This window comes from Fusarium vanettenii, assembly GCF_000151355.1.
Source record: "Fusarium vanettenii 77-13-4 chromosome 4 genomic scaffold NECHAsca_3_chr4_2_0, whole genome shotgun sequence".
Taxonomy (NCBI): Eukaryota; Fungi; Ascomycota; class Sordariomycetes; order Hypocreales; family Nectriaceae; genus Fusarium; species Fusarium vanettenii.
In genome coordinates this window covers 1,798,056-1,811,527 of record NW_003315879.1, presented here as the reverse complement: position 1 = coordinate 1,811,527, position 13,472 = coordinate 1,798,056, and the positions used below count along the sequence as shown (strand labels likewise).

The 13,472-nt window shown below is 53.2% G+C and overlaps 4 protein-coding genes across 4 annotated transcripts; 2 read left to right on the top strand and 2 right to left on the bottom strand.

Annotated features, from left to right (window-relative positions):
- Window positions 1-983: 983 nt before the first annotated feature.
- On the top strand, window positions 984-3,692 carry HDMA2101 (uncharacterized protein; the record flags this gene model as incomplete). The annotated part of the gene is made up of 1 exon (XM_003052136.1): window positions 984-3,692. A coding segment is annotated over one exon (2,709 nt), but the record flags the coding sequence as incomplete, so codon positions are not given.
- Window positions 3,693-3,933: 241 nt separating this feature from the next.
- NECHADRAFT_60177 (uncharacterized protein) lies at window positions 3,934-5,505 on the bottom strand. The gene is made up of 4 exons (XM_003051686.1): window positions 5,312-5,505; window positions 4,528-5,108; window positions 4,338-4,471; window positions 3,934-4,284 (listed from the first exon to the last, which is right to left on the bottom strand). Exons 1-4 carry the CDS (start codon window positions 5,365-5,367, stop codon window positions 4,156-4,158), a joined length of 900 nt encoding a protein of 299 aa, XP_003051732.1. The 5' UTR covers window positions 5,368-5,505; the 3' UTR covers window positions 3,934-4,155.
- An 807-nt stretch (window positions 5,506-6,312) lies between these two features.
- Window positions 6,313-9,989, top strand: NECHADRAFT_68424 (uncharacterized protein; the record flags this gene model as incomplete). The annotated part of the gene is made up of 6 exons (XM_003052135.1): window positions 6,313-6,371; window positions 6,526-6,775; window positions 6,844-8,451; window positions 8,504-8,755; window positions 8,806-9,255; window positions 9,303-9,989. The coding sequence occupies 6 exons, from the start codon at window positions 6,313-6,315 to the stop codon at window positions 9,441-9,443; spliced, it is 2,760 nt and encodes a 919-aa protein (XP_003052181.1). The 3' UTR covers window positions 9,444-9,989.
- A 544-nt stretch (window positions 9,990-10,533) lies between these two features.
- NECHADRAFT_79097 (uncharacterized protein) lies at window positions 10,534-11,723 on the bottom strand (the record flags this gene model as incomplete). Its single annotated transcript, XM_003051685.1, has 2 exons — window positions 10,534-11,558; window positions 11,618-11,723. 2 exons carry the CDS (start codon window positions 11,721-11,723, stop codon window positions 10,534-10,536), a joined length of 1,131 nt encoding a protein of 376 aa, XP_003051731.1.
- Between the last annotated feature and the right edge of the window lie 1,749 nt (window positions 11,724-13,472).

Sequence of the window (13,472 nt, the reverse complement as noted above, 5' to 3'; positions counted from 1 at the left end):
TCTCGCCGAGTGTCGTTTAACCGCCGAAGCTATAGCCATCTTACAAACCAGGTCTCCTCTCTCACTGGCCATCATCCTTGACACTGGAACTGACGCGGTTGTCACTGAGTGCAGTAAGTCATCTCCCGATGCCTATTGTAAGCCTCTAATGGAAATGGGCTGATGAACTAGTGCAGATCATTAATTGGCATCCATGTCGGCGCATGATGCGAATTTTCTCATCTCACTCCGTGATAGTCCTTGCGGCGATAGTCGAAGTTGATACTCTCCACCCCGCCCTATAATCGTATCGTATCGTCATTTTACACCTCGCCACCAACCAATATCCCCGAGAACTGCTTCGCGAACCAACGCCGCTATGGGGACAGACTTTGGGCGAGCCTTTAGGACGGGAATTGGTGACCGCAAGGGAGCCCTTGGGGACAAGTGCGTCTTCGACTCACAGCCTACCTCAGACACGGTCGTCTTGCCGAGTGCTCAGACCCGAATGTCACCTCCAACAACACCCGATATGGCATCGCTGCCTCAGTCGCGGCAGACCTCGACAGAGCATGCCTCAGAAGTCGCTCCCGAAATAGTAGTATGGACTGGGGATATGGAGGTTGACAGCGAAAGTGCCGCTGAGTCTGATGACCAGTCGAGTGTCGCCGCTGATGCTGAGTGAGTGCCATCATCTCATTACCGATATCCCCCTCAAGATGTGGCATTCGGTTCTCGACTTCGATTACTGACTCTGCAATAGGGACGAAACACCACAAGTCGATGACTCGGCATTACTACACACCATCGATGCCGCCGTCGACTCCTTTCCCTCTTCCCTCGCAGACCTCTCAGACCTTTCGTCAATACCGTCGACTGATTCGAGCAAGGCTACTACCCCAACGCCAGTCGAAGCTGAGAGCCTCCAAGATCAAGCAGTCGACGACCAGCCTCCCACACGACCTTCCTCCCACCAACAATCGCCATCTCATAACGAAGCAGAGCGCTACAACTTCAACATCCGACCGAAATCATCAATTCCCACCGATATCTCGTCGTCAAGGTATGCCTCAGAGTGCATCGCGGCGGCAGAGTCGAGTCGACTCAACCCCTATGCCCTGCACCCGGAGGAATACCTTCTCCTACGCCATCACATCTCTTACACACAAGTCACAACCTACCTAAACATCAGAAACGGTATATTACGCCTTTGGATGAAACGGCCCTGGATCGGTGTTACTCGACCAGAGGCAGTCGGGTGTGCAAACGCACGCTGGTTTGATGCAGCAAGTGTTTGCTACGATTGGCTTGTTCGTCGAGGTTATATCAACTATGGATGCGTTCAAGTCTCTGAGCCTGGGGTCGATGAGAATGGTGCACCAGTCGTTAGGAGGCAAAAGACGATCGCTATCATCGGTGCCGGCATCTCTGGACTTGGCTGTGCCAGACAACTAGAAGGTTTGCTCACGCAGTACGCTGACCGTTTTCGCGAGCGAGGTGAGCCGCCACCGCGTGTGGTGGTTCTCGAGGGACGAAGCCGGGTAGGAGGCAGAGTGTATTCTCGCGAATTCAAGACCAGACCGAAAGAACCCGTGCCGGATTTCAAAGGAAAGCGGCACACTGCTGAGATGGGCGGCATGATCATCACTGGATTTGAACGAGGAAATCCCATCAACATTCTTCTACGCGGGCAGCTCAGCCTGCCTTACCACGCGCTTACAGCAGACACTACAATCTACGACAGCAATGGGAAACCTGTAGATCCTGTCCGAGATCAGCTTGTGGAGAAGCTATATAATGATTGTCTAGACCGAGTCAGCGAGTACAAGCACAAGAACCAACCGGCAAAACTCATTGAGGGCAGGCGGGACCTCATTGAAGAAGGCCGGGACAGCCCCGGAGACGGCAGCAAGACGATGATACAAGCAGAGGAAGCTGCCGCTGCACAGCCAGACGCTCCTCCAGTGGCCCAGCAGAATGTTCCAGCAAAGGTCAACATGATACCGGTGTCATCAGACAAGCTAACGGGTCGGGTACACACTGAGCCTGGGACTCCGGCCACGATCAAGGCTTCCGAGAAGGCAAAGCTGATGGGCTGGACACTGCGAGATCACTCGGCCGAGGGAGATAACATCGACCTAGTTCCAGCAGTGAACGAAGAGGGGGCAACTCTAGGATCCGTCCTGGACTCTGCCATTTCCCAATACAAGCAGATGGTCGGGCTGAATGCCCAGGACCATCGCCTCATCAACTGGCACATTGCCAATCTAGAATACAGTAATGCAACTGGTCTGCACAACCTCAGTCTTCCCCTATGGGACATCGATGCGGGCAACGAGTGGGAGGGGAGTCACACAATGGTCGTCGGCGGCTATCAGAGCGTGGCTCGTGGCTTGGTTCAATGTCCAACCTCACTGGACCTCAAGACCAAATTCCCTGTCAAGAGCATATCTTACCACGTGGGAGAGGGCATGCCGTCTGCGGCGATTGAGTGTGAGGACGGATCAGTCGTCGACGCTGATGCCGTTGTCTGCACTATTCCTCTTGGTGTGCTGAAGCAAAACAACATAGCGTTCAACCCGCCTCTTCCTTCGTGGAAGACTGACGTTGTGGAGCGTCTAGGGTTCGGCATCCTGAACAAGGTTGTGCTTGTTTACGACAAGGTCTTTTGGGAGAATGACCGACACATCTTTGGTGTGCTGAGAGACTCTACGAATCGGCACAGTACTTCGCAGAAAGACTACGCAACAAACCGTGGCCGCTTCTTCCAGTGGTTCAATGTATCCAACACAACGGGTCTCCCCTGTCTGATCGCCCTGATGGCTGGTGAGGCAGGCTTCGACACTGAGCATTCGAGCAACGACAGTCTCATCGCCGAGGCAACAGAGGTTCTGCGCCGTGTTTTTGGTTCAGATGTTCCCTATCCCGTTGAGGCGATGGTCACCCGCTGGGGTTCCGATCGATTTGCCAGAGGGAGCTACTCGTCAGCTGCTCCAGGTATGCAACCCGAAGACTACGATGTGATGGCACGGCCTGTTGGCAACCTCTTCTTTGCAGGCGAACACACTATTGGCACCCATCCGGCGACGGTTCATGGTGCCTACTTGTCCGGCTTGAGGGCAGCTTCAGAGGTGTTGGAGACGTTGATCGGGCCCATCGAGGTCCCAACACCTCTAATTCTGCCACGGGATTCCGTGCTACTAAGGAAGCGCAAGGAACCTACCAAGGACCCGAGACGAGCAAAACTAGAAGCATACGAACAGGAGTTGCTCAGCCATGTACATTCTAAACTAGGCGAGCGGCCCGTTCGCCCGAACAAGGTGGCAGCGAACGCCTACATTCTATACAGCAAGGCCCTGTTCGACGTGGCCCGCAAGAAGTGCGAAGACAACCGCAAAGGCAAGGCAGGCCGCGCCGTGCCCAACGAGGTCCGTATCATGACGTCCAAAATGTGGAAGGAGGCAACTCCCGAGGAGCGCAAGCCCTACGAAGACCAGGCAATGGAGCAGAGGCGTGGTCATGCTGACGCCGTGCAGACCTGGAGCCGGGATGTTGAAAAGTGGGATCGAGAGGCTGCCTCGCTGCGGGCGGAGTACCAGAGGGACCATCCTCCTGCTCCTGGGCTGGGCGAGTTTGCTCGTGAGTCTTCGCACAAGCATCGTCGGGCGAGGGTCAGCTACGCCGAGGACCGTGACAGTGAGGGCGAGATGTGAGTCGAGTTGAGGTGTCAGGCAATACCCATTTCCTAGGGTCTCTTTTTTTTTTCCTTTCCATCTGGCGCATGGTATACATTATATTTCAATTCCTTGTTCGCAAGGCAACCTATATCAGGTTCGGAGGTGGAATCGTCATTCCGTGTTTGTGGATGCTCGGCGTTAAACGGACATCGAGGTCTGTTTTCTAGGAGACGACTTCAAACCACATAGGCAGTGCAGTGTGTACATAGCAATGTCTTTAGAAACTTGTTCAAAAATGCTCTCCAACATCAATTACTCCTTTCTCTTTTTCTTTTGTTCTCTTCTCACTACCACGCTTGGGGAGTGTGAGCTACTAAGGAATTTATTGAAGGCTTTGATACACTGGGGCGGGAGAACCACACACTGATGGACGGCGTGGTTGAACCCGCTGGCATTGATACAAAGGGAAGCGTCACACCCCGGCTTGCACTCCCACTGTTTACATATCCTCCGAGGCGGTGGCACCAGTGATAATCTCGACCAGTTCTCCGGTAATGACAGCCTGTCGGGTACGGTTGAACAGAATCTGGTACTTGCTAATCATCTCACCGGCGTTCTTGGAGGCGTTCTGCGGGAATTATCAGCATTGGGACATTTCACTGAGACATTCATGATACTCACATCCATGGCATTTCGTCGGGCAGACTGCTCGCAGGCGTGGCCCTCGGCAAGAGCCCAGTACAGGGAGTTGGCCAGGCCGTACTCGCGCATGTTGGAGAGGACCTCGTCATCAACCTCGAAAGCGGAAAAGTTGGCTACAAAATTGTCAATATACCATTCCAACGCCGTCAGTTTTCGACGCAAAACTCACGGGACTGGGTGATGGCATCCTCGGAAAATGCCTCAATGATGGAGGGCTCGTAGCTCTGGGCGTTCAGGAAGCTGTTGTACAGGATCTTGATGTCGGTGTACTCAGTGGGAAGCTGAACGATCTGATCGGCGATAGCCTGGGCGTCGGCAAAGGTGGGGACGTCCTTGCCGATACCAGCGAAGCTGAGCTGGATCGACTTGGCGTTGGTTCGGCCAAGCTGGGCCTTGGCCTTCTCGCCGATGATGACGAGGTCGAAGTCCTGGTCGGCGGCCTGGCGGCGGACATATCGGGCAAGACTAGAGTGAATACCACCGCAGAGACCCTTGTCGGAGGAGCAGACGACGATGAGGGTCTTCTTGTCCTCGGTCTCGAGAGCCTTGGTCTCGGCCGACTCGTAGACCTCGTTGGAGGTCTGGCCGTACTTGCGGGAGTTGTTCATGGCGCGCTGGGCACGGGTGAGCTTGGTGGAGGCGACAATCTTCATCGTGTTGGTGATCTTTTCGATGTTTCGGATCGACTTGAGACGGTCCTCGATCTCACGGAGGGTCGCATAGGTGGCGGCGGAGCTCGGGACGGCGGCCCTGGAAGCGCGAAAAAGGCCGTTGTCAGCAAACAAGGTTCCATCTCTTTAATCAATTGCTATCCGTCATGTAATTGTAGGTGTCGAAGGCCGGCGTGGTGGCCGAGGGTCGGAGGCAAGCTTTCTTCGGCAACAAAATCTTGGGGGGCCAGAGAAAGAGGGTCCCTCCCGGCAGCCGGAGGGAAGGGAAAGACTTGGACTTACCGAGCCTGAGCTGCGGCGGCAGCTCGGAGAGCTGGTCTGGCGGCTCGCGACAGCATCGTGACTGAGGTTTAGGACGGTGAGATGGGAGCCTCTGCCAACGGTGGCCCAATTGATCACGATATACGGATCAATTGATGGGGGGAGAATCGGTCGGGGTCGTGTAAGGTCGGAATGAGGTGTATTGGTTGCTGCGGACCAAAGCGTTTTGTTCTCGTCGCTATTTTCCCGGTAAATTAGCGGGCAGCCGCGCTGAGAGCTCCATTCGAAAAAGGCTCGTCACGTGTACTCGCAAAGTCACGTGGACAGAAATCTTCATTTTAGCTCCATCTCCATCTCCCCAGCAAACCATGACTAAGGCACCCAAGGCTCTCCTTCAATCCTTTTTCCAACTGACCCGGCAGCCAACCAACCTAACCTTGCTTCTCCCCTCAGCCAATCACATCCTCCCCTTCATTCCTCTGGACCCATCTCTTACTCGCTGGCGTCGCTGGCGTCGCTGCAACTGTGAGGCCTGCTCACGCACTTGCCTTCCCCGGGAAGCGTACCGCCAAAAGTCGCCCACCTCTTCGACCCAGTCGGGTCTCTTCAGCCAGTGAGCTTTCGGCCCGGGGCGTGCCTGCCTTCCTTCCAGTGCCACTGCCCACTGCCTTGTCTCTCTGTCGCCTCGCCTCCCCGTGCCCGTCGCCCTGGACCTTAAGAAACCAAGCAACGCCGTTCTCTACTTATTCTCCCAGATTCCATTGTCGCTGATTCTTCGCTCCCACGCTCTCGCGAATCCCCTCACCCCCATCATCTTCTCCTCTGCAAGGCCCTGGGGGGGTCGTTTACTGACGCTTCCTCGTCTCATTCGACCCTCATCCTTCGCATCGACTCGCTCTCGTTCCCGTTTCCCTTGTCACGGTTTGGCATCTGAGATCCTAGTCCCTGACCTCATCGCACTTTGCCAGGCGGCCACCCGCAGAAACGGACAACTGCATTCGCATTCAACCCCCAACAGCGCCATGAGTTCGAGCTCCGACGATGATCGCCCTCTTGCTAGGGTCAACGGCAATCGACGTAAGTCGCGTTTTTTTCTACCCTTTTTTTCCTGCCCCTGCGTTGCTGCAGTTCTTCATCATTGGCGTCCATCTCCATCTGCACTCAAAACAAAGTTTCCCCCGGCGTGCTCCTGGCCTCCTCTCCTCCCCCAAGCGCGCGCGAGTTGGCTAACAAAGTCTTTTTCTCTCCCACATAGTGTCCTCGTCCAAGATTTCGCGCGCCGAAGACGATGCCATGGACCGTTCTATGCCTCGCGACGCCGCAAAGCTCGTTGGGCTGTCGGTCCGCAACGGTCCCGTGCAGGATGACCCGATGGACGTTGACGGGCCCGTAACCAACGGCGCCACGAAGCGCAAATCGCGTACCTCCATCACCAAGGTCAACTACAAGGACAACGATTCTGACTCGGAAGATGGTGCTCCTCTGGTTCGTGCTCCCCAGGTGCCAGAAAATTCCTGCTGTGGGGCCAACTCTTGCTGACGATGGTATCACAGGCAAAACGCCAAAGACAAAACAAGAGGGTCGCCGAATCGGACTCCGATGACGAGCCAATCATGAAGGCACGCGGCAAAAAGCTCCCGCCCTCCTACAAGGAGACTGCTCTACCCGAATCCTCTGATGATGACCAGCCCCTGGGACAGAAGCTTGTGCAAAAGAAGGCAGCCATCGAACGCAGGGCCGACAAGGAGGCCAAGGCGATACGTGCCAAGGAACGGACCAAGAAGCCGACCCCCAAGAAGTCCATCATGGAAGAGTCGGACGACGATGATGTGCCTCTCGCCAAGTCAACCAACAGGCGCCAGTCAAACGGAACCGCGGCGAAGCGGAAATCGAATGGCGTGAAGAAGGCAGAGTCTGATTCCGATGCTCCCATCTCCAAGAAGGTCAAATCTGCACCCGCCAAGAAGGGCGCGAAAGCGGACTCCAAGACAGATTCCAAGAAGGCCAAGGAGAGCGGCGAGGAGGAGGAAGAATTTGCTTGGTGGTTAGAGCCAAAGAAGGAGGACGATTCCATCAAGTGGAACACGTTGGAGCACAACGGCGTGTTGTTCCCACCCGAGTATGAGCCCATGCCCAAGCATATCAAGCTGATCTACGATGGCAAGCCGGTCAACCTTGCTCCAGAGGTCGAAGAAGTCGCCACGTTCTGGGTGGCTATGATGACCCCTGCCTCGTCGCATCATATGGAAAACCCCGTCTTCCGCAAGAACTTTTTCGAGGATTTCCAAGAGTACTGCAAGAAGTATGGTGTAACGGACGCCGACGGTAAAAAGGTGCAGATCAAGTCTCTGGATAAGTGCGATTTCACGAAGCTTGCCGACTATTGGCTCGCCAAGGCCGAGCAGAACAAGACCAAGAACATGACCAAGGAAGAGAAGGAGGCTGCCAAGGCAAAGAAGGAAGCCCTCGAGGCTCCCTTCACTCACTGCATGTGGGACGGCAGGAAGCAGAAGGTTGGCAACTTTCGAGTCGAACCTCCAAGTCTCTTCCGTGGTCGTGGCGAGCATCCCAAGACCGGCAAGGTCAAGAATCGAGTTACTCCCGAGCAGATCACCATCAACATCGGCAAGGGAGCCAAGATCCCAGATCCCCCCAAGGGTCATCAGTGGAAGGCGGTTCAGCATGATCAAAAAGCCACTTGGCTCGCCATGTGGCAGGAGAACATCAACAACAACTACAAATATGTGATGTTGGGTGCTGCCAGTGATATCAAGGGACAGAGCGACTTCAAGAAGTTCGAAAAGGCACGAGAGTTGAAGAAGCACATCGACAGGATTCGCAAGGACTACACCAAGGAGCTGAAGAGTGAGGTTATGGCGGATCGTCAGCGAGCCACGGCCATGTATCTCATCGACAGACTTGCTCTCAGAGCCGGAAACGAAAAGGATACGGAGAACGAAGCCGACACTGTGGGTTGCTGTTCGCTCAAGTACGAGCACATCACCCTCGAGCCTCCGAACAAGGTCACGTTCGATTTCCTCGGAAAGGACAGTATCCCATACAGAGAGACTGCCCATGTCGAGCCTCAGGTCTTCAAGAACCTCAAGCTTTTCAAGAAGGCGCCCAAGACCAAGGGAGATGACTTGTTCGACCGCCTAACCGTGAGTTTTAAACTAGTGTTTGTCTATGGACGCCGTACTAATAATTCTGTAGACTACTCAGCTGAACAAGCACTTGACCAACTACATGCCGGGCCTGACAGCCAAGGTTTTCCGTACTTACAACGCCTCCTTCACCATGTCGGAGCTGCTGAAGGGACTCAGCAAAGATCCTCGGTCTCGCGGCAGCGTCGCCGAGAAGGTGAAGCTGTACAACGACTGCAACCGTGAAGTAGCTATTCTCTGCAACCACAAGCGGACAGTCGGTGCCGGTCATGAGCAACAGATGCAGAAACTGGGTGACAGGGTAAGTTTGGTGATACTCGAGCTTTTGGACAGCATGTTGACTCCGATTAGATCAAGGGCCTTCGGTACCAGCAGTGGCGGACAAAGAAGATGATTCTTGACATTGATCCGACCCAGAAGAAGAAGAAGGGCGCAGCCTGGTTTGAGCTTGACGAAGACCTCGATGAGGAGTGGATTAAGGAACACCAGCAGTTCTTGATCGAGGAGCAACGCACCAAAATCACCAAGAAGTTCGAGAAGGACAACGAAAAGCTCAAGGCCAACAAGGAGAGGCCGATGCCTGAGAAGGAGCTCAAGGAGCGACTCCAGGTTGTCAAGGAGCTCGAGGCCAAGTTCAAGAAGGAGAACAAGACCAAGAAGGTTGAGGCTGAGGGCCGAGGTCCCACGGTCGACAAGTTCATCAAGGCGATTGAGAAGCTCGACGAACGTGTCAAGGTGCTCGAGACGCAGGCTGAGGACCGTGATGGCAACAAGGAAGTAGCTCTTGGAACTTCCAAGATTGTAAGTGCCTTTGATGTGTGTATTCGAACTTTGCTAACCCAGCACAGAACTACATCGATCCTCGCCTCACCGTCGTCTTCTCCAAGAAGTTTGATGTGCCGATTGAGAAGTTCTTCTCCAAGACTCTCCGCGACAAGTTCCGATGGGCTATCAAGTCGGTCGAAGATGAGGATGACTGGACCTTCTGATCCGGCTTGGACGACGCCCGTCCTACGACACATCAAAAGATTGCTCTACTTTGATTTGCAATTGCATTTTATACTCTTGTTTTTACTATTTTGGTCGCTTTTTTTCTCTTTTCTTGTAGGAATACTCGACCGGGAGGTGCTCTCAACACCGGCGAGCGGAGACAGAACAGGTGCAAGGGCGAAGCACACAGACGCATGCGCAAGCTCAGCACGGGTACCTGGACACCTAGGTATCCGTTGCTAATGAGGCATATAGGTGGAACGGCCGCGAATCGATGAACTAGCAGGCAGGCGCTGAGCGGCGAAATTATTCACGGAGCATTGGGGTTTACGGCGGCAGAAAATCTCCTTAGTACGAGACGAGACCCACGTATATAGAAGCGCCTCGTGGAATTGGGGGGGGTGGGAAAAGGGATGGATGAGGTCTCCAACGAGGTCTCAATTATAACGTCTCAGTAAGGGGTTGGTTGGCTTGGTGGCTGGCTATATTAGAACATTGGCATCGATTTTCTTCTAGAACCAACAAATGAACAGATCATAGCAGAAGTATTTGTTGGTTATTGTGAGATGATGGTGAATGTCTTTTGAGGCAAGTTATTCGGTCAATGTCACATTATGAAGGTGGACTTGGTCAACATGGACTGTTCGCATCAGGTCTGATATGTTTTTGAGTGCAGTATGTGTCTAATTCTTTTCATGTTGCTCTAGGCAATGTGCCAGTCATGTTTGACAGTAATACTATGTACAAATGCCTGTCTTCTCTATATCCAGCAAGTCAAGTCAAATCAAGTCTATCTATCGTCTTGGGTGTTCTGTTTTGCCCACAACGCCGTCGCTGAAATGCAAATGCAAGTCGCAAATGTCAATGCTAATAATGGTAGTAATAAATGTCCAGAACTCCTGTTCGTGACATGCAAATCCCAAGTTTCTCGTGCCCTGGTCGTTCGTTCCTTTGTAGAGACCAGGTAAAATCGTAATAGATCATCCGTGTTTTTGTCCATGTTCGTGTGGGCATGTGCCAGACAGTATGCGCCACAGGTCGTATCATATACAGTTCAAGTCGTCTGAAAAGGGAGTCGGAGTAGACTCATCAGATGAATCTACCGGTAAAGGTCATGATGCCGGCCAGCATAGATGCCAGGACCAGCACGGTGTGGTAGGGTCCCATCAAGCTCGAGGCGCTGTTCTCCTCGGGAATGATTCTACCCTCGGCGTTCAGCCTCCAGCCGCTGGGGATGGCACCTCCGGAGGGTCGAGTACCAGTCCAAGGCCAGCCGGTTTGCGTCGCAGTTGCAGGGCTGCCGTCCTCGGCGATACCTCCAACAGGGACATTGTTGTCGGCTGTGGCGACGGTACCCTCGGCAGTAGCCGTTACGGTCATGGCTTCGCCGTTTTCGTTGCCGTTGACGGCACCGCCAACGGCTTCAATTGACTCCCACGAACCCGAGTTGTCCTTGTACTTGTACTCGTCGCCGGTGGAGTAATCGGTAACAACGATGCTCTTGACGTGCATGGTGAAAGGGCCCTGGCTGAAATCGGTCGGTCCTCTAGCCCACTTGACAGTTCCAGCGGCGTTTGTGTTGGGATCACCACCAGCCCAGGCACCAAACTTGACCTGCATAGGGGTCTGGGGATACTGGTTGGCCTCGGCGTCGCCAGAGTTGAGCGTCCGGACAACAGTACCAGCAGCCATCCACACAATGCGGTCCTTTGTCCAGTCGATGGTGTAGGTGATCCATTCGCCCTGTGTGTTTGTCACGTCGTGGAACTCGCCTCGGTTGTACGACGTGGTCTGGCCCTTGCCAAAGTAGTTGGACTGGATCTCGTCGTTGGCGGCGCCCAGCCACTCGATATCGATCTCGTCGAGGACGTCGGACTGGAGGACGAGGGAGGAAACGATTCCGGCGCCGGGTGCGGCCTTCATGGTGATCTCGACACGGCCAAACATGATGTAGAAGAGCGAAGCGAGCTGAGGCGCATCACCACCCTTGGCGACGGTAAAGGCTACGCCCTCGTCGTCGTATTGGGGGGAACCTGAGGCGGCGAACGAGTTGACCGAGCCTTTTGTGAAGTCGACGTTGATGGCCATGCCTAGAGCGTCATTGGCGGGACAAGCTATGAAGATTGAGTGTTAGCATTGTCATGATGGAGCTAGGGGTGTGGGAAAGACATACAGCTGTGCATGGGATTGCAGCTGCTCCATGTCTGCGCAGAGACAAAGTTTATGGGTAATAGAGCAGCCGTTGCTGCGGCCAGGTAACCTTTGGATATCCACCGCATGATGATGCTATGTTGTGTGTGGTGGTTTGACTTGTCGGGGAGGGGGAGCAAGCAGACTCAAAGCTCTGAAGCAGAAGCGACGAAAGGGCCGAGTGTAGAATTGTTTGTTTGTTTGTTTGCCTCGCCTTTGTTCTGGAAACGGATGATACTCGACGACGTGAATGGCTTGTTCTTTGTCACACAGTGACTCGAGGCGTGGTATGTTGCATGAATTGGAAGTGCAGGATGCAAGTTCCCGGCAAGGGAAAAAGATTGATTTGATATAACAGGCCAACCTCTCACAGCCACGTCACTTTCTTTTTCTCCTGGTTCGTATTAAACGCGTTTTACCGCCCCATGATAGGAGAAAGGGGAATATTCCCGGTTTCTTGGTAGCTGAATTGGCGATTGGGCCCTGCTTTGCGCCGTGCTTGGCCGAGGAGGTTGGGCTCTCTGATGATGTATTTGGGTGTGGAGCACACGAGGTGGCTGGTAAGTTAAAGGTGGCTGGGTGTGGGGTTTTTTCGGTATGGGGCTTGCCGGATATGGCTTACCCTAGACTTGCCTTTTGACAACGTCTGGCCAACTTCAGTTGAACTTGGGATTTCTTTGGGCTATTCGTAGTGTGTGTGTGTGTGTGTGTGCTATTTAGTATTCGTATATTCGCTGCTTTCGTATCTTTCAATTTGGTTGTGGATTGGTTTCGTACAATGTGGTCATGACATGTGAATAGCTTCATGATACAGCAGCCACCCTCAATCAATGACTTACCTAAACTCTACCAAAATCACAGACAGGTATTCCGACTTACTGCGACTATGATACACCGTAGTTCCCACTGCGATGTTCATCATGCATCGTCCCGACTTCCCTCGCAAATTCATATTACTCAACAATTGAGACACCAAGAACATCTCCCTCACTCACACCATCCATCAACTTCTCGACTCAGCTCGAAACCCCCGAATCTCGATCTCAGAACATCTAGACACGTATGTTCTCGCATTTCAGATCTCACTGGCATGTTAGGACTCGATACTCAAAAACATTAACCACCCTTGCATACTGTATCACGAAACAAAACTCAAATCCACGTGTAGGCCATGCCTCGACATTGATCCCTTGCATCCATCGTGTCCCGCATACACAGGCCCAACAAAGATCAAGAGGACCGCGTCATGGTCAAGCCTCCATGCCAGCAGCCATCATCCCTCGAGAATAGCTGGAATGAGTCAAATCTTGAACTTCAACTCGACTCAGATTTACCCTACAGTTTGCCGGTCAGACCACCGCCGTCATGCAGATACTATAGATCCAACAAGTTAAAGATTTTTTTTTTTTTTTTTTCAATTTCACTCAAAACCGCAGCACCATCATGCCATAAACGTCCGTCCCGTTCCGACATGGCAGTGTGCAGCAAGGGAAAAAGAAGCAAGGAAGCTACATGACAGTAACAAAAAGCATGTTCCAAAAGAAAGACCAACGGCTTTTTGCCTCCATCAACGGGGGGTCTAATGACCTATTCAAGCATACGTCTTTTCAACATTGCCCTCACATATCGAAAACCAGACAAGATTGGGACTTGATGCAGGTCCCAGAATGACGTGTCAGCTTCAGCAGCATCAGACGAAAAGAGACGGACTTTGCATCCGCCCGTGAGACCAACCATTGATCATCATGACAAGAATAAGAAGTAAAAAAAAAAAAAAGAAGTTTCTTCTCCCTCACATGCACGGCAAGAAACCGGCCTGTAGACAAGTTCAGCCAACC

What these genes read in the sequence shown, in the direction of transcription:
- NECHADRAFT_60177 (XM_003051686.1), bottom strand. Translation starts at nt 5,367, where the DNA reads ATGCTGTCGCGAGCCGCCAGACCAGCTCTCCGAGCTGCCGCCGCAGCT. An exon ending in GGATGCCATCACCCAGTCCC is followed by an intron (nt 4,472 to 4,527) that starts GTGAGTTTTGCG and finishes ACAATTTTGTAG; the next exon opens with CCAACTTTTCCGCTTTCGAG. An exon ending in CCCGACGAAATGCCATGGAT is followed by an intron (nt 4,285 to 4,337) that starts GTGAGTATCATG and finishes TAATTCCCGCAG; the next exon opens with AACGCCTCCAAGAACGCCGG.